This window comes from Bombus bifarius, unplaced genomic scaffold (assembly GCF_011952205.1).
Source record: "Bombus bifarius isolate JDL3187 unplaced genomic scaffold, Bbif_JDL3187 scf7180000007980, whole genome shotgun sequence".
Classification (NCBI taxonomy): Eukaryota; Metazoa; Arthropoda; class Insecta; order Hymenoptera; family Apidae; genus Bombus; species Bombus bifarius.
The window spans coordinates 330,312-357,507 of record NW_022884365.1 but is presented as its reverse complement, the minus strand read 5'-3'; the positions used below and the strand labels follow the sequence as shown (position 1 = coordinate 357,507).

General features: G+C 37.2%; 1 protein-coding gene across 4 annotated transcripts in view; it reads right to left on the bottom strand.

Annotated features, from left to right (window-relative positions):
• Window positions 1-27,196, bottom strand: part of LOC117204777 (lachesin-like) — a 186,313-nt gene that overhangs the window by 98,914 nt on the left and 60,203 nt on the right. For 2 of the 4 annotated variants that reach the window (XM_033442506.1, XM_033442507.1), the window contains exon 2: window positions 25,354-25,576. In XM_033442506.1, the coding sequence (XP_033298397.1) occupies window positions 25,354-25,576 (223 nt within the window). The remainder of the gene's footprint in view (window positions 1-25,353; window positions 25,577-27,196) is intronic. The other 2 variants (XM_033442508.1, XM_033442509.1) reach the window with 1 other exon arrangement.

Below are 27,196 nucleotides of genomic sequence, written 5' to 3'. Positions count from 1 at the left end.
ACACATATAAATATACATAATGTTATATTTATATAAGCAAAAATATTAAAAAATTTTCTATTTTATATAGTTTCACGATCCCTCAGTTACTTATGTAAAAGCGAACAGCCACGACCGACAACTTTACGACGTTTCGTTACGTTTTTGGGCAAATAGCGAGACATTTTCCAAGGATGATTTACCGTTCGTGGAGGACGCTTTTCCCCTCTATAAAATTTGTAGCGAACACAAGCGATCGCGAGCGTCGGGGCTAAAAACGAATTCGCATTCGAGGCTGAACCAGAGTGTGAGGCTATTATTTATCGACGCTTGTATGCGCCATTAGTTTGGAAAATATCCGGGAACAATGATCCCTCCTCCCACCTCGCCCACATTTCGATTTTTTCTTTTTTTTCTCTTAATACTGCATTCGTTATTGGTGGCACGAAATCGAGAAAAAAAATGTCAGTGACGATAAACGGTGGCTCATTGTCGCATCGATGGACGCTCGTCCTATCGTGAAAACGCCTCGGTCGTTGTACTGCGAGTAACGAGCGATGTAAACGTGATTTTAATCTCTAAGGCGTTAGCTTGAAAAAGTTGATGGCACTTGTAACGATTGATGTTACAGGTTCTAACTAACGATCGGCACAAGGGAAGTGTGAAAAAATGAACGAAAGAGTAGCTTTCGTGAAATTGATACGTTTACGAACTTATTTCCATTTCGTATCAAGCGGATATCAAAATTACGTATTATAACACGTATCGAGGACGAACATTTACGACGAATGGAGATAAAAAGATATATGGTAGATCGTATGTTTTCCTACTTGCAAACGTTTCATTGTAAAACTTTCACGTTGCCAATGCTATTATGAAAGTTATCCGATACGCGAGATACCCACTCGACGATTAAATGTTCGATGGTTCTTTCGCGTCCATTAACGTTTCGATTAAATGCAATTTACATTCATTGCACACGGAACGCGAACAAAATTTCAGTAGATTCTATCAATTTCTCCCATTTTTTTTTTTTTTTTATACTCGGCAAAAGGTTAACAAAACAATTCGATGGATCCCGTGCTTAATTCTAATTTTTATTTGATGCGCAGGAGGCTTTTATCGATATTTACAAACTCCAGTGATATTGACAGTTGCCCGCTGTTCTGTTTGGAATTGTCGTTTAAATAATCGAACTGCAAATTCGCATCACGCGAATTCGATATTTTCAATAACTAAACACGACCGGAATATTTACTGCGATTGTGCGTCTCAATTGTGCAAATTTCAATCGAATTCCGAATCGGAAACGTGCGAACGTAAATGTAATGTTGCCGCATTGTAATGAAAAATCGATGAACGCAAACTTTCACCATTATCTAACAATAAGTTCCAGGCATTTTATTAATGGGATATCCGGTCCATTATTAATTATATTCGTTCTGTAATTTTTTAAATTTTCGTATACTCGGTTACGCGTTTATAAAATTTATCCGCGTAAAGTTGGAAATTTTATTTTGCTTTGAATTATTATCTTCACGAAACAAAGGAGCAACTGGAACATTGTAATCGAACAACCAACGAATCAATAAAATCTCATTCGTCATTTGAATAACATCCGGTATACAAATATATAAAACTACGGTGCTATACTATTCAACGGTATTTCTTTTTATATTTACTCAGTCGTATCGTGTAATAAACTGGTACTATCATTACCGTGATCTTCATTGTCATAAAGGAATTGGATCCATAACTCCGCGTTCCATTAAAACCCGAGTTAAACAAAGAAGTATCACAGTTTCACAAAGAAATCACAGTGTAACGAATCGCGCGTTCCCATTCCCATTTTCCGGTCAAATTGTTTTTCCGTATTCCCTTTCATCACACAGTGAGTTTGCGTAGAGGGTCGGCGACAGTAAAAAAGTCGCAGTTCTTTCATTCTTTCTGACGTGTGCACTTTTTATGCATTTACTGCAGAACGTCACGAATACGAAGGACAACGATCTCAGACTCGCTTCTCTCTCCGGCATAATCGAACTTCAGCTGTGGTTTAGTTTAATTCGTACTCTATGCAGATTTCTATATTGGATAGGAGAAGAATGAATAATTACGCGGACGAACTTAAGGCGGAGATTGTTTAATAACTGGCGTAATATATTTTGGATATACGATAGAATGAAACTATTGAGATATGTATAATTTTATGTGCCAGACTAGGTTAGCTGCGTAGTAGTAACACTTGTATGTGAATATTAGTGTGCGGAAGTATGTGTGTGCACGGCGTCTCGAAAACAAAGGAATGTAAACTGTTTAATCGGTTAACAGTCGGATATGGAAGAAAGGGCTGAGACGCGTGCAAGTGTGTATCGATGAATATCTTTGAAATCGTTTATCAAATAAATATATAACTATTCTAATATAAATTATAAGTGTAAATTTAGTGTTCCTATACCATTATTTCGGCTATTAAGATGCAAAATTCTCAACAGAAACAGATGGTTAATAAGAGTATAAAACAGATGGTAATAATATTACGGAAGATTGAATTTGTATAATATATAATTTTCTATATTCGCTTATTGTGTTTGACGGTGAAATGCGAGCGCTTCGGAAGTCGAACTGATCAACCCTATTTCTGATGAATTTCATTACACGTAAGGAATCAAGATCGATATTCAATCTTCATTAAACATGTAACTAAATACTTCTGAAAGTTCCTTCATCGCCAAACAATTATACGTCATCTATGATCCAACGATGCCACTCGAGGAACAATAAATCAGTTAGACAATGGAACACAGGTCTCTAGCCGAGCTTCTTTAAGGCTCGAAAGGGGAAAGCAAAAAAAAAAAGAAAGTCAACCTCAGAACTCACGGCTAAAACTTCAGTGCGACAAAGCATGATACAATACATTTCACAATTCAATACCTCGAACGCTTACAACAGTTCGTATCGTGGATTCAACCGTCCATGAACCCTAATAGCATTGCCTTCTGTGTCCGCCCCTTCGTCTGGAGGGGGTTACTTTCAGCGTCACGACGAGAACAGATACGTCGTTTGAATTCGCGACAACGCCGCTGGTAAAGCAATTTACTGGGCGTGATTCGATGAACGCGCATAGGTGGAGCGGCGACTGGTCATACAAGGGGAAGCGACGAAATGTGAATCAGAGAGAAAGAGAGAAAGAGAGAGAGAATTAGATAGATAGATAGATAGATAGATAGATAGATAGATAGATAGATAGATAGATAGATAGATAGATAGATAGATGGAGAGAGAGAGAGAGAGGGGGGGAGAGGGAGAGAGAGTAGGGTCAAAGGTGGCCAGGTCAGGGCGTTTTTCAACCGCGAATAATGCGACAGAAATTAATTGTATCGCGACGAGAAGGCCGCACAATGGTATCGGTCGCCGAACCATTTATCACTGGGTGTAATGGATACGCTCGGTTTATCATGGCACGCGTAAAAAACGATCTTGAAAATGTCGCGCCTATCTAGACCTTCGCTCCACGCTTTTCATTCACGCTCGGACATATTCGCTACCTTTAATTGTGATATATCGTTATCGCCGCGCTTTTATACGCGCAAATTGCGCACGAATATAATATGCTCGCTAACGAGCGATTTCACGCTGTTTTTCCCCACTTTTCTGTTTTTATTCCGCGCGATGTTAATCTTGGATAAAACTGATAATAATCTCGTACGTGGCTCGGTACGATGCGCGATGTTTAGAATTAGTACGTGGAATAATTTGAGAAAAGGGGTAGGATAAATGGAGAAGTTGTAGTTTATTTTTAAGCGAAGACGACATATAGTCATCTAGATTGTTTTGCTAATTGCATACAATCTATTGAATCATTCTGTATTATGAGAAACAATCTATTGTAACTATTTTCTTTAATGGTGCTCACGGTGTTAAAGAAAGAGCGCTACTTACATTATCTTCTCAAACATTAAGAAAATGAAAAACGTGAAATTGTACAAATTTAAAGATTCTTCTTAAAATTAGAAACAAGTTAATTCTCTTTGTTATATTGCATTAGCAAAATGAACATTTAAACTGTTGGAGATGAATAGTCTATAGTCGAGGATTAGTTTTCCTCGAGTTTCCCTTATTCGTGTGTTTATGAAATCGTAAAATATTATCCGCTGCAAAATTCTCTTCTGTATTTGTTAGGGAATAGTAAAAATACTGAAAGAGGAATCTTATTATTTTGTAGAAGCAGATATACAGCAAAGATCATTTCATTAAAATTGCACTATCACTAAGTTCGCTTAAACATTCCGTTACAGCTCTTCGTTCTGATTCTACCTTTAATTTCCTGTACACACTATTTTCCCCTAACGTACTGTTCATTTACTTGTCGTGTAAATTCACGAGCCGGACCATCATTCCTTCGAGTTCGAGTTTGGCATTCGTATATTTCGCTTAAACGATACTCGAATATAGCGAGTCAAGAGATAAAAGAGAGAGAAAAATTAACTGAAAAGTTGAAAAATTGAACAAATTCGAATAATAATCTAAAATTCTGATATTCCTAACTGTAGAAGAGAATAAAGGATCCAGAATGTACTATTTTCCGTTCTAAAGCCATCTCCTTTGCTCACGAGGTAGCTTTGTCCTAGTAAAGTAATTCTCTTACTATTCACTAATTAATTAAATTAATTAAATTAGTTAAATTAATTGAATTAAACGAATAAAAATTAAATTATATTCATTATCTATCGTTAGTCTACTTACTTTATAAACGCATAATCAAATATTTGCATTGACTCGGTATATCTTAATCTATCAATTTTTGTCTCAACTATGTTACGTTCTTTCCTTGCAACGAGAAACAAAGATTCTTTCAAATCTATTCGCCGAAACGTTGAATCACTGTTCGTTGCATCGAACAGAAGCATCGGTACGTTCTCCTATAACCGCAGTCCCGATGGATCGAGTAGAAATTAAACGAATATAAATAACGATAATCGGGAGCGGCCGTAGTCGCACGGAAATTGGACTGCGGGTAATCACTCTATAACAACGCCTGTCCAAATGTGATTTTCAGTCGCGACCATTGTTCAGAATTAACCCGTTTTATCGAGCGCCGTTCGATGGCACAACGGCCGAACAGATGAACTTGAGCGGAGAGAAAATGGCCTGGCCGAGAGAAAGAGAGAGCACAGGTCATGTGGTGAGTGACTGCAGGGGATGTTGAAGGGTAGACGACACTGGCGACCGCAAATAACGTGAAATATTTGAAATAATTGTCGGCGGAAATTAATTAAAATACCACGGCCTCCGAAACGCATTAATCGTTGCACGAAACAAAAGCGACCGCCTCTCATACACCCCACTTCCACCTGCCATCGTTCTGTGACAGTTTACATCTTCCATTCGCCAAGTGGAATTAAAAAGTGCGGTTGACAACGAGCCGACTCGGGCGTGGTTTGTAAATCGTCGTGTTTCTCGGTTGGACGATATTGAAACACGCTATTGCGGCTACCGGCCGGAACGAGTGGCATATATTATGCTGTGCAGAGATAATGAGGCATCCCAATCCATTGTTTTTTAATCGGGTTGTAAGGCATTTTGTAGGTAATCGCAAAAATTAATGTGACGGATTTTCATGTAATAGGTATATGCGATATGTATTATGCTAGATTTATCGTTTATAGGTATATTTTCGATTGAATTATTTATTTATGTGTGTTTTCCTGTTTATTAAGTATTTATTTATTATCATTATATCTTGCTCATGAAATCTCTTCGTATACTTAATTTATCCTGGTAATACTCATTAGCTACTACTCGAATAAATCGTCTACTTAACAGCGATTTTCATTTCTGAGCCTCGGTACAGACCGAGATCGCGAAATGGATGCCGATCGTCGCTCTCGTCCAATTATGCTCAGACGTGCGCTAAAACGGAGAGAAAGTAAAGAAAAAGATCGATTTTTCTTATTTATCTTCGATAATTCTCAGGATCGAACGTAGTTTAAGCACAACAAGTCAAGCGTTTAAAAACCATTGCTTCGTTGAAGAACAGTGCCAGCGCCAAAATTTTCGTTCTATAGTGTACACGTGTGAATTAACCGATTGCGATGAAAGTTAATCAACGCCGAATGCTTCCGCTTGATCGTGGATTTCGGAGCAACGGACAGACAGAAGGCAGGAAGGGCCGGCATATGGGTTCCTGGATCGCAAACAATTCGACTGCAATTAATCGAAAATACCGCGAGATTACATATGAAGCTATCGAGCGTTCCACTGTAAAGATTTTACGGTCGATCGGGGCCAATCGGCGATATATGCGCGTGTGAATTCATTACGCGTTCATTACGAGTATTTATGCAAATTTGGGGATGCCTCTAATTGAGTTCCATCGATCGGTTACTGACAAAGCTCCGTTTCGCTTCGATTTGGTTATACGAAATGCGCTTCATGCGGTCAAGGTGGCGTAAACGAAGAACCAACCAAAATGATAGAAAGAATCGTTGCGAGGCGTTTACGGTCATAAAATAAGATTAATGTTAGTAACGCCAAGCATTTGATTTAGTAGTCGTCTCGTTTTGTTAATTTAATTCGTTGTGTTACATGATGATCAATTGTTCATTAAGTATTCCTATCGCTTTTGTGCTCCAGTCTGAATATACTAAATATTTCTATTATAAGATCACAGACGCTAAATGTAATTGTTTTTTTCAGAATAAAATTTAGAGTATTTCGTTTATGTACCATTATTTTTTACGGTGTATCATGATATCGATAAAATTAGGTAATAGCTAATTTAAGTCGAAAATGTTGCTCTTTATATTTGATACACTGTAGAAATTTGTTTGGAAATTGACTATTTTAGAATTTTATTTCACATACGTGTTCTTTTTACGTTGTATTTTTTTTATCTCCACTTATCATGGTCTATAAAACACAGCCTTTTCGGTAGAAATAGGGAAGAAATCCGAAACTGGGTCGGCTACTTTCTCGCCATGTGAAAGTAGAATCGTTCTATCGCCGTAAAATTCAACTTTTAGTAGAAAACTTGTAGCAAACGAAAGAAACTGTTTTAGATAATTGACATCGTACCAATAATTGAATAAGAGAGATATACAAAGTATACGGAATAAAGATGTTCAACAGAAACAGTCATTACTTTTGCATATTCAGAAAGATATGAATTCCATAGACATTCACAGTATAAGCATCGCTTAACTGTAAAAAGCCATTAGGTTCAGCTTTGTCAAAATCTCTCTTGAAACTACTAACTTTGCAGTAAATGATCCATATATGCATACACGATGCGTTCGTGGTTGGAAATCTTCTCCTTTCCAAACCAAAAGTTGCCCATTCGATAACTTAATCTTGGGGCTTCCCTGGCCCGTGAAACTGTCGACATTTAGCAACGTTGGAATCCTTAGGGTTGCATTTCCGAGCCGAGGATAACCTTTGCTCTTTCGACGAAACCCTTTGTACGGTTGCAGAGAACACGCGACCGTTGTTAGTATCCCCATACAACACGAGTCTCACGGTAAAATGAATTTAGATTATTCCTGCCACCGCTCGGCGGAAAATACGCGGGGAAAATCAACGCGGCTATTTCCGCGCGCTGTTTAAGAGGATTGAAATTACGAATAGATTTATGTCAATATCGTTGTTCGTGAAGAAAAATGGATTGGATGGAAAGGAACACGGGTTTTGAAAGGAGAGAAAGGCGTATGGAATATTTCGCGGATGAATGCGTTTCAGAGATTTCAAAATGATAATTGAAAATTGAAAATGAAAATGAAAATTGTTGCGCACGGTTCGCCGTGGTAAATTCTTGTCAGTTTCCATGGTAACATCTTGAGAGATTGGTTTTTAGAGGAATACAATTATCAGAAGTGTCGTTGTCTGTGTAATAAAATTTTATGCACAAACTGAGCTCGATATGAGAGTCGTTTAGTATACCGTGGTTGATGAAATATTCCGACTATTTTATATCGTACAATATTGTTATTTTGTTAGGATAACAGGTTTTTAACAGTAAAGGCCACTGTAGGAAAAATATTACGTTATTAAATTTTTGTGAGAGGAATTTTGTTAAAGTAAATTTAAACTGGAAATATTTCATCATACTTTTATTTTATTTCTGAATTATCTGTAAGAAAAATATACTGTTTTCATGATAATATCAATACACTTTTTGTACGTTCTTAAAAATTTGACGAACTTAAAAGAACTCGACAAATTCAATAGACAATGTTAGGTTTATAAATTTCATTCTAATGGTAAATCATATTTTCACGTCACAAATCTTTCACAAATTTTCAATACAGCTGCCTTTAGAAAAGTTCAGAAAGAAACAAGCTGGCTAAAATAATGATGGAAAAAGACCTCTATGTGAAACTAGTCTCTCCCAAAATGGGAACAAGCTTCATTCTTACGCAAAATTCACATGTTTATTACGAATGATAAAATTTCCACGAATAAATTGACAATCCGAATGAACATCAAGACCTTTTTATGCCAACAACGGTTCGCATTGTTTTCTGTCGTCGATAAAACTCAAACAATGTACAAATGTTAAAATAACATGTGTTATGCAACGAACGATGTAGTCATCAGATTTCGTCGATGAAACTTCTTAATCGAGAGAATAATTATTATTGACTTCCATAAATCGCAAAATATGCAAAATTGTGCGTTTCTTGATAATAAAAGATTTCTATCTTCGAATGGAAACAACAATCATGTTGAGAACGGACAACAACGAGAGTACTCAACTGGTTGGTTACTTTTCATCCGGGAACGCTATCGTCCCATAATTCATTTTCGTTCCGAAGTTTTGCCGAATTTACCGCGCCAAGGAACGATCCACGCTCCCTCAAAACTTTTCCACGCTGCCGCTTACTTCCTTCCCGACTTAAATCCGTTTCGGTTGTTCATTTTCCTTGAGGTCGCGTTATTAAGTTCTGTCAACACCGTACAAAAATGGGGCTGATCATATTGGAACGCCTCCACTTTTCAGATTACTTTATCATAACGCCTCTTCTTATCATCATTTCTTCGTTGATATTGACAGAGACAAGGGTGTCTGTTCGACTATCTACGAGCTGACTTTAACGACAGTGTGTCACGGCTACTTAAAAATTATTTCATATTATTGTACATGTTGATAATAAGATTAAAAAATGAGAATTGGAAAGTGCTCTTGTTTGGGTTCAATTTTTCTGTCAAATTTTTGCCATTATTTTTATAAGAACTACACTTTCATTTTCTCAGAGATAATCTAATAGAATTGCAACAATGCAGAGATCGTGCTATTTCAAGATAGCGACGAACTCAAAATCTCGTTATCTCTAAAACAAACACAACAATATCGTATAATTGCTGTACAGCTTGAGAGAATAGCGCGTCGTTAGCAAGCTGCTCGGTCAACACAGACTATCTGTCGACCAGCCAACCAATCTTCCCGCTAAACACTGCTAACTTTTGTCTGGCTTATTATGCAGTTTCTTTAAGCTGGCGCCACGTTTTTCCCTCCCACCCTTCATAATCTGCCATCTAGAATTTTCCACCCTCTGAACAATGCGGTTGAAACGTTTCGTTATTCAATTCAGGGGTTCGAGTGGATGAAACTGCTTTACCGTATGGAAAGTATTTTATCTCACGCGATAAACTCGTGGTCGCGAGTTGAGAATAAAAAAGACAGAAAGGATGAGTTATCGTTGCGTCTTGGCTTCCCTTTTCGAAGCGAAAATACGCAGGATTTCTACGGGTTTTATGATAATATTTGTTAAGCCGCTTTTATCGCGAAACGCTGGAAGACCCGCTTGATGCGTTATCGATTGAGATGCCTACCAACGATATCTTTGTCTTCGTGCCTATTCGCGTGTACCTCTCTCTTTTTTCTCATTTGTTTTACGGCAATTTACCAGGATGCCAAGCACGTTTCCAGGACTGAGAGTGAAAGGGATAAATTGTATTCGAGAGCCTAAGTAACGAAATGTAGATTCGGAAGACATTTCTAGATTGTAGTTTTATCTTTCGCAATAAAATTGTTTCTGATTATCTGACATAAAATATACGAAGTCGCGAAGATATCACGAATTTTTTTTCTCAAAGTTTAGTTTTAGTAAGAAACAAATATACGTAGACAATTTGAGTATTACTTTTTACTTAAAAATTTTTAATACTATTCCAGGTACTATCTTCTTGGAGGGGGGAATTTTTAATAATATTCCATGTACGATTTTTTTACTGAAATTTCTTAACTCTTAACGTAGCTACAGTGTAACACAAAATATCAATATATATTTCATTTTCATGATTATTATCTTTCACGATGAAAAAGTTTGCATAAGAATGACATAATTATATTCACTAGTATTTGACAGTAAAAAATATACTGTGTATAAGTAATTATAGCAAAAATTATTCTTAGTGGTCGCAAGAAAAAAGAACCGGGAATTGTTATTTTGTCGAGATTGCTAATTCTAATATTAAATGCTGAATACTACGAAATTAAGGAAAGTCAAATACATGGCAAACATGTATGTACGTAAGCTCATTGGTGCAAAACTGCGTTTGTATGGATTAATTGATATTCCACTAACGATAAATATCGTAATAATACTGCGTCTAGAAGAATGAAAGGAATTCTCATAACGGACAACTATTTGTAAAAGTTTCGCATAGAATTAAGTGAAACAAAGCTGAGTTTCTGCTACTGCTGGAACACGTCTCAAGAAACAACAGGCGAGAATCTAAACGCAAAACTTTTTAACGCGTGTCTTTGTATTCATCCAGACAAGGTATCTCTTTTAACTTGCAAGTTGTTACTTAGTACAATGCATTTGACGTGCTACCTTTAAAAATGCATATCAATTTTGTTAAATATATTTCAAATTTCTCTTTACCTTTATTTTTGAATTTTTGCGAGCACTAAAATTTTAATCTGGAAAAAAATGTACAGAGTTTACACGGGTCGTAATACGTTGGTGAAAAGAACCTTTGAGAACGTAAAATGACATGTAAAATGGTACAAAGACCATGAAATCAGAATAGCGCCAGTGTTTCTGAAAGGATACGCGTCAAAAGAGAGGCGAATAAACGAAATTGAAACAGGAACTTTGATTTTTTGTAATTTTCCAGCTTATGTGACACTTTTGTAGTTTATAAACGGGACACCTTGTAATTTCCAATAAAATCTTTACAAATGTGAATACAGAATTTAATTAAATTTTATACAAAAAGGACATGTAAAACATGCAGTACACAAACACGAATGTTAACAATTTATAAATTAAGGATTTTATGAGGGATACGGTGGCTGAATGATACATCATTCTTTTTCATTCTTCTTCATCTGGAAAATTTTATCACGTACGAATTTCCAAATTTAGTATAGAAATACAGATCGATATCCATACTAATTTTACTAATGTGTTTTAATTTTTCGAGGCAGACTCTCATTTTTAGAAGCAAACAGTAATTTTCACTTATTTGAACCGATCAGTCAGTAAGTTACATTAATCATACATCTGAAACCTTCGCTGTGAATCAAATTCTTTCGTGACAAATAGTACACCTGCTTGTACACTAACAAAAGAAAAAAGACTTTTTTATTAATCCATTACGTACTGTGAAGCCTATGAAACGCTACTATCGGCCTATGTACAACCCATAATACCATCTTCTGTAAAGTTCTGAACAATTCCATGTACGTGATGAAATAAAATAAGCTTTATTCACAGATTTTTCAAATTAAAGATTTAATTATCCTTATCACTTTTCTTCTAAACTTCTCTATCAAAATTGTATGATCAAATGTTCCAAGCAGATAATTACAAAATATAATATATATAAATAATAGTTACCAAAATAGAACGTATATTGCCTACTGATGTAGAAATTCGTGTCGAGCAACCACGAATAGAACGGCAGTCTCGATTTCCTTCCATGGACCAAGCTGGTTTTACTTTCGAGGCTGCCTGACTGAAACTAACCGACGATACAATCACCGGTAACGACATTACTCTACAATTATGACGACCGATCTATGAGTCATCGAGTTTCGAAGTGCAAGAGTGAATTAACCGCATGGGTTGGCCTCGTTGGCACGCTTCCGAACTTGCTGCTACACGTCGTTTCCCGAAACTTCGATAATTCATGATCATCTCATTGACAATAATACACTACCAGCCTGTTCGATCCACAATACAATAGATCCATTTCGTTTCGCTAATATTCGTTTTCTTTGACAAACGACGTATTATGCCAGCGTCTACTAGAGATTTTGATTTGAATTTTTTATTTAATTAACGAGAGCTAGTGTTTTATTATTTGAGTTGTTAATAGTTTAGAATCGTTATTACAAGATATCACAGGGCCTGGAAACATTTTACATAGAAATACTTTGCTGTTTCTTTGAAGTTTAGTTTCGAACACTCGAAAATCAAATAAAATTTGATGCACCGTATTCACGCGTTATTTACAAATTTCAGAAATTCTCGCGATACTACGTTAAATGTCTATATATCGAATATAAAACATCGAAAATGGAATGCCAATGGATTTTCTGTCGCGTAAAAGGTACGATTACAAGGCATCTGCGATCACAGCATGCACGTTTCTCGTGTACGTGCGTGAAACGAGCATTATGTCAACTCGAATAGCGTTTTCGCCAATGGCTCGAGCGGGTCGCGTGAAAAGCAGTGACAACGACAATCGAGCAAAAGCTCTCTTTCGATCGCGATCGACCGGAAATAACGAACGAAGAATCGTTGACCCTTCTCGACCTTCCCAGGCAGATCCTTTTTTTTTTATTCCCTCTGTTACCCTGGACTTGTGTTCACATTCCATTGCGAAAATTCCACAGTCACGGGATCTGGCGTTTCTGGTTTTGTAGTTCGTGACGCGAAATGTTGAATTGTCGCGCTGTGCGAGGTCCTTCGGCTAAAAACCAACGTAGATAAAATTCGCTGACAGTGGATGATGGATCTACGACGGGAGAATCTTGCTGGAGAATTCGAAGGTTCTAAACGAAATGTTAGATTAGAGACATGCGAAGGGGATGTCGAACACTGGCGTTAAAATGTGAGGATTTAGGGGAAAAAGATATGATGGGGAGAAAGGACTGAGATGTTCCGTATACGTAGGAACGTACGACAATTCGAGTGCATCTTAAACTGAAAACAGCTTGACGACTATTCTCTAGATTATCGTTTGGCTGAAAACTGTTGAATTTTATAATTTGTGCACTTGTATGTAATTTATTTCAGCGTACAGTTTGCTGCTTACGAATGTATATGGAGAGCTAGAAAGACGGAAGAGGAAAAGGCAACAATCAGTCCTAATTAAAAAATACACAAATACTTGGTTGAAAAGTTGATAATTCACATGAAGAGCTACAAATACCAACTTTGCTTATTAGCGATTGAAACAGTCATAAAAGTATCAAGTACATCGAGTTCTCGTGTTATACAGTAGATTAATTATACATCGTGAATATCGCTTATCACGATAAAACGAATAAACAAGGCTTGTCTTCTTCGTTAGACATTATTGATAAAACCGAAGCTACATCGCTTCTGGGGAAGAGTAGTCATATTTTCGTAGCAGCGAATGTATTGAATACCAAGTATGCTATTAATCCAATGAAAAATTTACTTGACTACGTAACAGCGTCTCAATTTATTTATCAATGTTCGAAAACCAAGATTCTCCACAAATTTCACGAACAGGTTCGTTGTAGCAGCGAACATGCATCAAATGGCGGATGAAGATTCTAACGAAGATCCACGCAGGGTTGCCGTTAGTCGTCGATATATTTTCCATCGCGAACGTTATCGCGTGCAGTGCAATACTTAGAGAGAGCAGCTGTTAACGAAATGCTTGCGGACGGGGATCGTTTGATTAGGATTTATAGGGTCAGCCGATCGCTGGTTCGAGAAGAACGAAACGGTAGTACGTCGCGGGCAATTCCGCAATTGCGGCGGCGATGAATCGCGAGGTTGGAACAGGTTAAAATTTCAATTCGCGCGCACCGGTGCGGTGGTACGCGTTGCAGTGGTTCTAGCGCTCGACAGTTGGACAAAAGGCGCCGGAAGTGGTGGTAGCACGCTGCAGACGAGACGTTCAAGCCCCGTGTTGTATACTTTTCACGGTAAAAAATTGGGTGACTGCTGGTACGAATATGGTTCATGATCTTGTTTTATCTAGTCAGAAGTAGATTCTGCTTGGCGTAATATGATCTTATGAAGGAAGAATTTTTATGATCCTATTTAATGCAAAATTTGTTTTATAAAGGAGATTTTTCATCCTATTGCAATAGTTGCAAAATAGTTTCTGACCACAATATTTGCAAATAATTTTTAAAATTTCTCCTGTATAGTTTCCATCGTTATCTTACATTGATATCAAATCCTGACTAACTAATCGTTTCTATATTGATCGTTGTATCAATCATTATATTTTGAACAGGATCGACAGGTATTCTAATACGTACGAATGAGGTGTACACGGTAATGTAATGTATGGATGGAGTAATGAGTACATTTCTTTAATTCTAATTGAATTGTCTGAATCACCTTCAGATGCGTTAATGCGATAAATCTTTTTATGAGTTATATAAAATATATTCATCGATAAAATTTAAAAGCGATCCTAAACACGAAAAGAGGCTAGAAAAGTAGCAATAAAATTTTTATGACTATGCTTTTAATATTGTCATAGTTGAAAGCACTTAAAACGGATTTTGCGATTACGTAAAAAGCCTTTGTGTCTCTGCAAAACTCAATCCCGAAATCTGAAGAAAATTTCAAAAGTACAGAAATTTTCTCCAACAGGTTTATGTAAGTATACAACTTATCAGTGAAAATAGCGAACCACCCTCCCCCTTAATTAGTCGAGACTTGCTGCAGCGCCGAGGATGTACGTTACGAAATCGGTTCATAAGAGCATCGCTTTTCAGGAATCCCGAGACCACTAGGAAGAATTTGTGCAGGACACAGAGAAGACAATGGTAAATTTTACGCCGAATCCTGGCTGAATCGTTAAATCTCGTCGAGTAGGAAACAATTTTAAGGATTTCCATTAGGTTGCGCTGGGAGCGAGAGCGAAGTAGCGGACAATCTGGCCTAAAACTGGAAGAAGCGGCCCCAGAGCTTTTAAGGTTCGCTCGATCCATTATAACGCTCCCAGTAGCGGTATTACTTCCGAGCTTTTAATATCGTTGTCTCCCTGACCCAAGCCGATTCGAGTATTTTCACCAAGCGTGCTTTTGGTCAAAATTAAAATCTGCTTTGTGCGAGCAATTTCGCGTGCACGGTTCTTCGACTAGGATCTTATGAGCCCCGGCTTAAGGATAATAACGTTGTAAACTTTCGAGAAATTCGTTTTGCCCCTCCAGAGCTTTCCTTTATTCCATCGTAGAGCTTCGTTTCCTGATCACGTCATCTCACTTGGCCAGATCTGGTCCTCTTTCGCTTTCTTCGCCTCTTTGTCTTATCATTGAGCGAAGATTCGTTTAAGTGTTAGTTTCAACATCTAGCAATTTCGAAAAGAGGCAGGAGAACTTAGCTTGAAACTTCGCCCTATGCACTCGTGTATTAATAGTAATTAGACGATGTTCCTTTGATCGCTCGTTGTACAGTTTCGAACCCACGGAATCGTGATCGAAGTGCTTTCTCGAGGTAACATCGATCAGGTAATAAAGTTTATGTGTTTTGAGAATCCAGACAGTAAGACTAGTACGAATTTATAATTTAAGATTTCGCCTTAAAGACTAAAGTCGAAGCTTTCTTTTTAAGGTTTACTGTTCAAGAAATAATCCGAATAAAGTAACTTCACAAATCTTTATATCAAATACTCTGTACTTTTTCACCCCTGGGTTACAACCAAGTTTTTTTCTTCTGAGATTTCTTATCTCATTGATAAGACAAATAGAGAATTTTGAAAGTTGTAAATAATATTTCTATTAGAAGTCCAAGTGTCATACGAAACATCGACATAAATATATATTTCGTCCTAGGAACGACATCGTTTTCTTCATTCCAATCTCCAGCAAAAATTCATTTCAATTGCAGCTTATTCCGCTTTCCGTGACAATCATTCAAGATATCTTGTATTAATATAGAATCAGGTTGGAGGTAAAATCTGGCACGTATCTGACATTCAACTGTGGAAGTTTGGAATGAAAACAGTTTCAGAAGACTTTGCTATTTCCGATGGAAATTAAGCATTCTCCGTCACGTCGTTTTATCTTCTTAGATTTTCATAATGAGACATGTCCGCTCCTAAATTAAGCTTTCTCTTTTTCTTTTTATTTGATAGGTATAATTTTTATTTGACGGTGTAATTTCATCATTCGCCTTCCATCTTTTTTATTGAATGATATTTCAATGACACATCATATGATCTCTCAAAATTGTTAATGATGCAGTACTATGTGAACAGCACACAAGGGCAACATGACAACATTCATTTTTCTTAGCTTGTTATGCTCACAAATATTAGCTCGTTAAAAATAGGTGGTAAATCTCTGAAATTTTGTAATCAAACAAACAAAGGATCATTCTTGGAATGTTTAGCTGATGCGTATCGATAGTTTTGATAACACGAGATTGTACTTTAAAATTCCTTATCGTGCTTCCTATCTGTGGTCTGCATATTTTTTTAATTTTGTCTGATCGATGCTTCTTCTTAATTGTAAGAAATAGAAATTCACCACTATATACAATGGCTACAACAAGTATTTGTATAGCATCACTGTATTTATTGGAACGTTATCGCTTATCTACTGGTTACATATTAATTAATTACGCTCAATACAAAATTTCGTATCCTACAGCAGAATCTTCGTGTGACCACAACAAATTTCACACTGTGAGACCAAAATGTAGATAAAAGGGAACGCATTAGAATATAACGGTACGTACAGATACTTTTTGCTTCGGCCACTGCAACTTTACTATTCATCTATTACAAAGTTGCACGACAAACGTTTAATTTATCGACATCGTGATAAACAGCCGCAAGTAATCGAGTTACGGCGCGTCTCTGAGCCCAGTTCTCAGTACCTCCAGGTATTTCATTAATCTTCGATGTCTCTGGAAACGCGCAACGGGCGCATTGTGCCTTCAGAGCGTCGCGATTGCGTCGCTGTCCCTTAGCCGAGATTCGAAGGGAGCATAAATAGAATCCAAAGGAGGCCTTTAACAATTCATGCCGGGCTTCGTTGAATACGATGCTGACGTACCTTAGAAATTCTGCCATCGGAACGTCGCTGATAGGTTACATTGCTTGATAATTACCATGGCTGGAAGCGTGACACAAAAGCGAACGTTCACGAAACGAGGACCTAGACACGAGGAAAGCTACAGGATCGAGTTAGAAGGCGCATCTTGCTAATTCATTTACGTAACGGGTTTGGAAATCAAACTCGGCAACGTTGCATACACGAAATTTGATAACGATCCCGCAATGTTAGCGAAACCTTTGATAACCATGTTCGATGTCTGTTTGTTCGACGTGTTTCTGTGATACTAATATCTAGTTGTTTCCCTTTGTATCGTATGCTGAGAACTATGTGTAACAATGATTTATATAAGAAGCTGCTGCTATGATTTACGATCGATTTCTTGTCTTGTGAATTACGGCCATTTGATAATAATTCTTTCGCATTGAGTGATTTATGTACATTCCAATAATTAGGGATTCAAGGCAACGTAGTATTACATCATTGGCTAAAAACTATAATTTGTCGAAATAATATAGAAGATCCACAATTTAACTTATAAAGATACTTCTTTTAAATTGATTCAATTGATTATGAAGTAAATATAATTGCTTCTCCGATATTTCTAAATTCAGCCAAAAATCTCCAGGCTCTTATCTTATTCTCTTTCGAAGACTAAAATCTACATTTCGAAAACCTGAATACAAGTTCCAACTTGAATATACGAAACATTAGGTTGGCCCGATTTTTATCAGACTAGTCTATGGATTTACTCGGTCCATTGATAATAATTCAACAGCGCGTTATCGACTTTCGTAGAAGAGGATTTCCCTGTTCGTATTCGCGTTGTACAGATATCGGGGATAGAGAACAGGGAATATAGAGGCGTCGAGGAAGGAGCAAGTTTCGACGAAGTGTGCTGCAAGTGAATCGAGTGAAGCAACGTGGCGCCGCTGCAGAAACTTGTCAGTAGAACAAGTCGACCTAATGTCCGACCATGAAGGTGCCTTGTCCGCTCGCAGATGTTGCACTTTGTCTCCGTCGCTTGGCTACCACGTATTTACAAGTTGTTAACGACCAACGATCCACCAAAATTTGTTCGTTATCTCCATGATCGACGCGGTTCGAAGCGATAATGGTGTGGAGGGACGTGAGCAAACAAGGAAAGGAAGGACGAAAGGGAGGAAAACACGAAGACTCGGCAAACGAAGGATATCCGAGCGAACTTTGTAAGTAAATCTTCGTTTATAAATAAAAGATTTAATTGAATTTCTGCGTTAATCTAAATATTTAAGGCATCGAGCGGTGCAATTACCGCAATGTTTATTACTGTCGTATTTTAATTTTGTTTTCGTTCGTTCATTTAATTCATCATCGTCGCCATTCTCCAGGTAATGAATGGTGTTGAAAGGTAATGCGCTTGTACTCGTCAACGACGATATCGTTGATGATTATTGCTGATCGATGAGCAACTACATTTCAGGTTCACGCAGCAGACGCAAATACATTCTTGTGATTGGGAGAGTGGCTGGAAAACGGGTGAAGTGGGCAATGTTGTGAGTTTTTAAGGCGTCGTAAAGTAAAAAATGGAACGATAGAGGTGAAGTAAGTCGGGAAGAGTGGGGTGAGTAGGGAGGCATGGACATTGCAAATTTGCAGATCGCGCGAAAGAGGTTGTGGGGTAGAAGAAGTGAGCGTTCATAGGCACATTTTAGGGCGTGAGGGGATGAAATACGAGCCGACAGTATCATGCACGCGAAACGTCCGCTAAGGTGAAATCGAGTTTAACGCGTTAATAGAGGCTAGCGATACTAATTTACAGGAGTTGTTACTCCGTCAGTAATGATTCTTTGGTGTTCAAACTTCATACGAACACTTTGTTTCTTACAGGTGGACGAAGATGAAAATAAATATTTCTCTTTAACCTTACTATGTGACAAATGCATCTAAGAAATATTGCTCGAATCTGGTCATCGTCTCAAGTTACTTTTAAGCGGTCCATCGAACTAAAATATATCCATACGTTGACAATTAATCAAAAAGATTTCGATGATGGATATGGTACTACGATTCTTAATTTGTTCGTGTCTTTACTCGTCTTATCTCATTGAGAAAACTTATTGAAACAAGCAGTGTTCACTTTGACGTTAATAATTAACATATACAACGTTAATAATTAAGAAATTACGATTTTTATTGATTAAATTATAAAGAAACTACGAGTGATAGGAAATAGATAAAAGATGAAGGCAATGAAACACCATTCTCTGTAATTTCTTCCAAATAGAGAAATTCCTCTTAAACGACATTCGGAGATCCATTTAATAAAGTTACGTTAAAATACAATCGGAAATGAGAAACTAGTTTTACAAATTTTTCAGCTGTTTTCTGGCGACTAAGTCTACAAAATTCTTGCAAGAACCGTTCACGTAGTTTAAAACCGCGAAGGTATCGCAAAGATGTTCGACGTAGCAATAATGGTATGCAAACGGGAGCGCGATTTCCTGTACAAGCATCGAGCCTGGCGAGGAAGTGGCAATATTTGCAGACTGGCTTCGCTACCGAAAGTTCGGAATCCATCTACCTGAAGATAGTGCCGAGCAATATTTACCCACCTGCAATCAATTTACTGATTTCCTCACAAATTAGATCGAGCTTTGCGGCTACGGTCACATATACATGCACCAATAAACGATTTTTGCTTCGTTGGTCGTCGGATCTTCTGTAATCTCTCATTTCGATGGGTTTAGGGATATCAATATTTGTATGAATCATGATTCGATTCAACTAGTTGTGTTTATAATTCTACTAACGATAACTGTGATACGACGTGTATGAAAATGACCATTCCTGAATTTCAAATTTTCACCTGATTTTTAATACGACAGTAACGCTCGTAATTAATCACACGGCGCACACATTTCATGCTTCAGTTCATTTTTATTGTAAAAGTTAACTAAAGATCTCTTGCTATCATAAATACATATAATTATTTATTGGAATAACGAACGCTGTTTCCATTGTATTATTGATTAGGAATTTGTATGTGCTCGAAATTTAAATTATTCGACCAGTGCACATAGACTTTTGAAGTTATTCGAATAATTACGAGAGATAACACATATACGAAAATGAGTATGGAAATTAACGAAAGAGGCTAGAGTATTAGTAGAGCTGAGTACAGCTTAAACATATTCATTACTGCTGACATATGCATCCATTTAATTGAAGGAGGAGCAAAACAACGAATATTCATTACGTGTAAATAAGTTATCGAATAAAAATCAGATAAAAATAAATTCACTTTAGAAATCATTTTTCAATATTTTAATCGACCGATCATTTAAACAAGAAAAAAGAAAGGATTTTTAGGTACGCTACATCCTGTGATATTCGATGATACGCACTACAATCAGAGTTACGTGAAAGTATTATTAAATTTCTTATACTTTTCTCGACAGGATAACTGACGATAATTTAAAAATGTAACACCAGCTTAACGTAATTTCTTTGTTCATATTTTTACTTTAATAGGGTCACGTAAGCGGAGAACGCGAAGTTACCTCGCACCCTTGGCGTTGCTAATAAAGGTTAATGAAAACACTAATAAGGATCCCGACATTATTTTTCATTAGCGCGACGTTTCATCGTCGCTGCTCTGACCTCTTCCTGTCGAGTTTCTTATCGACTAGAATCCAACGTATTTCCTTTTGTTTCCCCGAGTAAATTTTCCACGCTAAAGGTGCAGAGACGACGTTATTAAAGGCAGTGAGGGAGCTTCCCTTTCGTTGATATCCAGGTGGAAAAGTTCGCGCGCGAGCTATGAGAAAGAGAAACGCGAATGGAGTCTCGGAGATCTGAACGCGATTGTTTCGTTTCAACGTGGCTGATAACGCGTAGCTGCGACGCGACGACCGAGCTTTTGGCGCGCGCAAAACAAATGCACCGTAATTGAAATGTAAATTTTTCTGAAATAATTGAACGAATCGATTGCAAAACGGCGCGAAGAAATACAAACCCTTTGTTAAACAAACAAATTTGATTCAAAATTTATATTGATACGATCCAAAATAATGAAGTATATAGTTTAGCTTGGTTTCTATTGATTTATAATTACATATATGTTTATATTGAGAAAGTTTTGTATCATCGTTTTAATAATTCGCTTGTAAAACAGACTTGTAAAGCTATAAATAGTAAAAGGCGATTTATAAAATATGGTCCTTTTACTTGTAATGAAAAGATTTTTCATTAAAATAAATTATATGTTCATGTAACATCGTATGTATCTATTACAAAATGACAATAATTATTATAATAAAATATGCCATTCCACAAAATGTATATGTATATTTTGAAAAGATATATTTTTTATTTTGTAAATAGATACATTTTTTAGACTCTTGTTCTCTTTCTCTCGACCTCCTTTTCCGGAAAATCGAAGAGAAAAGATACGATATTTCCTGTGACCCATGATATACAAATTCTGTAGGATCGAAACGTTCGACGAGAGGTTCGTTTGATGTGTCATGAAACTAGTCGAATGTTCAGCGGACTCGTCACATTCTCCTATCGGCCATTTTAATCAATTTGTCCCCATCGATGAGAAATTTCCTGCCGAATATTTAAACGACTTCGAAACTCTTCGTTTCCCACGGGACATCTTGAAGCGGAAAATAGTTCGATTACACTTTTTCTTTTAATTGTTCATTGCAAATCGTCGATTATGAGACTTCACATAATTACGTGAAGATGCTACGTAAAATGTTAATGCGCTACCATGAATAGGATTAATTTTGCGTAAGGGCAATTTCATTTTATGTGGATCGAGGACGCAGACTGGTAACCGAAACTGGAATTTTAGGTTAAAGTATAGTAGATATCTACGAGGTAAGTGTGCCACGCGAGGCATCTGTTGGCTAAGCACTAACACTTTCTCTTGTAGATTGCAGAACGTTGATTGTAGAACGAGATAAGTTCCCGAGCTTTATGGGGTTGGCGGTTAAAGGGATGTGAAACTGATATGTCGTACAGACGTAACATTTTAACTTTAATTCATATCATTCGAAATTATTACAAGTATAAAATTTGCTTATGAACTATTTTTCCCTACACGCTAGAAAAAATTCATTTCATGTAGATCGAAGTTATAAAAACTATTCTGATTTGAATAAAATATTTATGAATTGCCAACTCCCAGAGAGAAGTCAACAAATATTATAAACTCGTAGTTACTATCTCATAAATGAAAAAAGGAGAAAGATGAAATAGGAAATGCCTCTTCAAATGCTTCGTCTGATTTATGGCGACCTATACCACTTACGTTCCGTTTCTCTGCACATCATGTACATGTTATGTAAATCTCTACGCTTACTAATCGATGTAAACACATACTAATCGGGTAAATAAACATGCCGCAAAGAAGAAAATCTGAACTTTTACCAATGGAAAACATACTACGTTGCCTAATAGACGAATTTTGTTCAATCTATCATCTACTAAGGATACTAGATGTTTTTATATTCGCGTAAAACAAAATTCAGTCAAATCTAATGTAAACACGTTGGAACTTTACGCTTTTACGCATACAGATGCAATGACATATAATAATTCGTTTCATCGCTAATCAAATCAGAGTATAAAATGTCTTAAACACGATACGTGTATCAGTCTCAAATAAGCAAGTGTAGCCACAAGTACTTAACATTTGACAGAGAAATGAATTGTAGCACGTAATCTGTTCTGCGGCTATAAAGGATCGTCTCACGAGTATAAATGCCGATTAAGAAGATAGCAGGAGCAACGATTACCGTGTTTCGTGTGCATTCGTATCAGTTTCGTGAGGAATAGAAAACAGAGCTTAACCAGTTGGAATTCAAGTTGGGGAAGTAATCTCCCGTAATCAAAGCCTTGTTCGACGTCGTAGCTTAACTGGAAATCGGTATCAACCAATCCCAGGTGTTCAATTGGCACCGTGCCACGATTTAAGCCCAGCTTAAATTTCTCGCAATGGCCGGGGAACTGGGGCAGATTCAGATTAGAATTAACTAATTGTTGCGTAGAGCGGTGTAATTAGCCCTTCGTTAACCGTCTACTAACGTTTAATTAAAATCATATACGGCGATGAATCGTTCGCGATGATACGGTTTGAAGGCGGCTGACAAGCAGTCGCGCGACCCAGTTATGCAAAAATCCAGATCCTTGTGCCAGGAATGCGGGAAAATGTAAAATTCATCTTATTAAAGGGCTGAATATATTAGGAAAACGAAATATCCCTAGGAGACTGCCTCTTCGATATCTTAGTCATGATTCATAAATGTTATTGCAGTTTCCAGTTGAATTTAAGTTTCAAATTTTAACTCTTCTCCACGCTGTTCTTGCGATTCTCTGAAGCGAAGGATATCTAAACCTATAGAATACAAATTTACTTGGCAAGTAGTTATTCATAAAATTTCTAACAACTAAACATTAAGTGTTGTTCGAATTGGGCTATAAGGATTTAGCCATATAAATTTTTTAACCGAGTATATCTTCATCTTTCATGATCAACTATATAACAATTTAACGCAATTTAGTTATTGTCTAGTATCAATTACTGCTATTTATATCTATTCACAGTGATTATCTCACCACATCCATTTATATCAGAATATATAATACTTTTGCTTTCTACAAAAATGAGTGCATAAAAACAAACACTACTATATATTAGGTGAAGTAAAAAGTTCTGAGCGCTTTTTCGCTTTATTTCGACGATGAAATTAACATAGTCAAGATTATTCGATTTAGATTAAATATGCGCCGTTTTGTTCGATTACTTTTGTCCATTTTGAAGGCAATTTCATAATTCCGCGGTTGAAGAAGTCCTCGTCCCTATTGGTAAAAAACTTGACCAGCTCATTTTCACAAGCCTCTCTTGAGGCCAGTTTTGTACCATCAAGAAAATTTTGCAAAAACTTAAAAAGGTGATAATCGCTTGGTGCCAGGTCTGGACTGTACGGCGGATGCGATAGAACCTCCCAGCCAAGCTCTCGGAGCTTCTGACGCGTCGTTAAAGATGTGTGCGGCCTGGCGTTGTCTTGATGGAACACAACACCTTTCCTATTGGCCAATTCTGGCCGCTTCTGGTCGATCGCCTGCTTCAGTCTGGTCAGTTGTTGACAATAGAGGTCCGAATTAAGTGTTTGCCCCGATGGGAGCAGCTCATAATGGATGATTCCCTTCCAATCCCACCAAACACACAATAAAACCTTCTTGGCCGTTAATCCACGCTTGGCGATCGTTTGGGCCGGCCCACCGCGATTGGACCACGATCTTTTTCGGCTGTTGTTCTCGTATGTGACCCATTTTTCATCGCCAGTCACCATCCGCTTCAAAAATGGGTCGATTTCGTTACGTCTCAACAAAGAATCGCAGGCATCAATTCGGTCCAAAAGGTTCTTTTGCGTCAATTCATGTGGCACCCATACGTCGAGCTTCTTCTTGAGACCAGCCTTATGCAAATGGTTCCAAACGGTTTTCTGGCTAATCTTCAGTTCCTGGGCAATGGAATAAGTGCTCACATGCCGGTCCGACTCGACGATTTCCATGATTTTATCCACATTTTCGACGATTGGCCTACCAGAGCGTGCCTCATCTTCGACGTCCATATTACCAGAACGGAATCGTTGGAACCACCGCTTTGCTGTTGCATTCGATACTGTACTGGGTCCATAAACAGCACAAATTTTTTTGGCCGCCTGCTCCGCCTTTTCACCTTGGTCGTAGTGGTACTGAAGAATGTATCGAATTTTCTCTTTTTTTATCTCCATTTTCGAACGCTGTAACACACAACTGGCTTCACCGAACACAAAACTGACAAAGAACCTTTTTGATGCGTAATATCACCTTGAAATCGGTGTATACTATGACTCGATGCGATGTGCACATCGTGAGATATGGCTCACTAAAGACATCTAGCGAAAAACGCTCAGAACTTTTTACTTAACCTAATATCTATGTTCTATAATTCCATATTGATAAAAGTGAAATATTCTGAAATAAATTTACTTTCTACGATTTCCCATTAAACGTGCACTGTAGTTCAACATGATCATTCTAATCTTGACAAACTACATTCACACAACATTTGTAACGCGTGCAACGTAAAGATGTCTGAAATAGCTTACCGATCACGTCCAAGTATACGATGTGACTCATGTGCGGCGTCGTTGAGACCTGGCATTCGTAATAACCGCTATCCCGCAGTTGCGGATACTTGATTTCGAGCGTCCAATCGTCTGTCTGTGCATTGTGAATCGGCCTGAATCGCTGGTCGTTCGTGTACGTGTAACGACCGATAGTGAGCAGATGAACGTCTCTGTGCCGGACCCAGGAAACCTGCAACGTCATCTGTAAAGTAGAAAAACGCGTCTTCAATCGATCGAATAATTTGTAGCTGTTATTCTATATTTTAATCGACTTCCACAATAATTGACAATTATTCGCGAATTTATCATACAAGTTGCATCTTATATATTTTTTTTTAATCAAAATTTCGAATGTACTATTACACCATTTATGTGATCAATTGAATTTACTCTCAATGCAAGTTATTGTTTATGGTGGTTTTTAGGTTGATTAGATTTTCAATAATAAATAATATTAAAAATGTAATTGATTTGCCAAGCTGTAAATAATATATACAGAGTGGCAATTTAATTTTGATTGCTACAAATTACACGCAAACTCTCGTTAATTGAACACGTGAATTTGCACGTGTCAAATTAAGGAGATCTCAGCACAAGTTTTTCTTCCAGAAGTATCGAATCGATTTCGACAGGTAACCGATGAGATAATTTTTATTAAAGTATATAAAGTACAGAAATTATAACTAGCGGAAGAAATAGAGTATGATTGTGAATTAAATACTTTACGTATTTCAGTTGAAGCTGAAACAAAGTAAGGGCCGAAGCTTCCGAGTTCAAGAGCTTTTTGTACTTCGAAGAATTTACTCGACCGAACTCCAAGAATATTTTATAGTATTTTCGTAGCGTCGCTACGTTTCTTCTATCGATTACATAACGATTAATTTAACATAATATACAAATAATATAAGCTTTAAAAAAGTTCAGGTTAACAAGAGAGTTGGTTTAAAAAATTACGCTGTTACGTATAAGAAGACTGAAATAGAACGCGCGTCTTAAAATGCTTTGCCTGATTTATAACGCTCTATACTACTTACACGTCTTTTCTGTATACGCTACATTGCCTTTTACGATGTATGTTATACGAAAAATTGTGACATTTTATTAGCAGTGCTCGACTATCAGAATTATACCTACATATTGGTAAAATTTGAAATAATTCTGAAACATATAAAAATTATAAATATCTAATACATATAGAAATTTAAGGTATTACAAGAATTACAAGATATTCGATAAAAGTACATATTTCGCAGAGATTGCGATAGTATTTAAGCAGAAAATAATCAAGGAAAAGTTAAAAGCGATAAATGGTGGAATTTGCATGGTTTCACAGTCTGCCAGGGTGGCGTATAACCTGTTCACGGGCCGAATCTTTTGTCCCTCGTTAAGAGTTTCCCATTAAGCGGGACCACGTAATTAGTAGTAGCTCGTGTGTTGCGTTGGTAATTAGCGAAATGCCGGGGACGACATTTAGCTGGGTATTCGCGATCCCGTCTCAACCGAGGTTTCGAGTTTCCCACCTATTTTTTTTTTTTTTCTTACCTAGTCGAGAGCACCGCATTTTTTCGACAGTTCGAACTACGTTTGGTTCTTCTCGCGAAATTCAGAAACCTTGCAGTGTTCAAATGTGCCAACTATGCTGGGCTTTTAATTATTATTAGAGGCCAGATAATTTGCACAGCGTTAAGGTATGCGCTCACCGTCGCGTGGAATGCTTTTCACTGAAAACTGTAGTACAGCTATTACGGAGGGAATAATATATGGTTATTCCTTTTTCTTCTTGTTAATTATTGATGAAACGAAGTTGAAGAGCAAGGTAAAC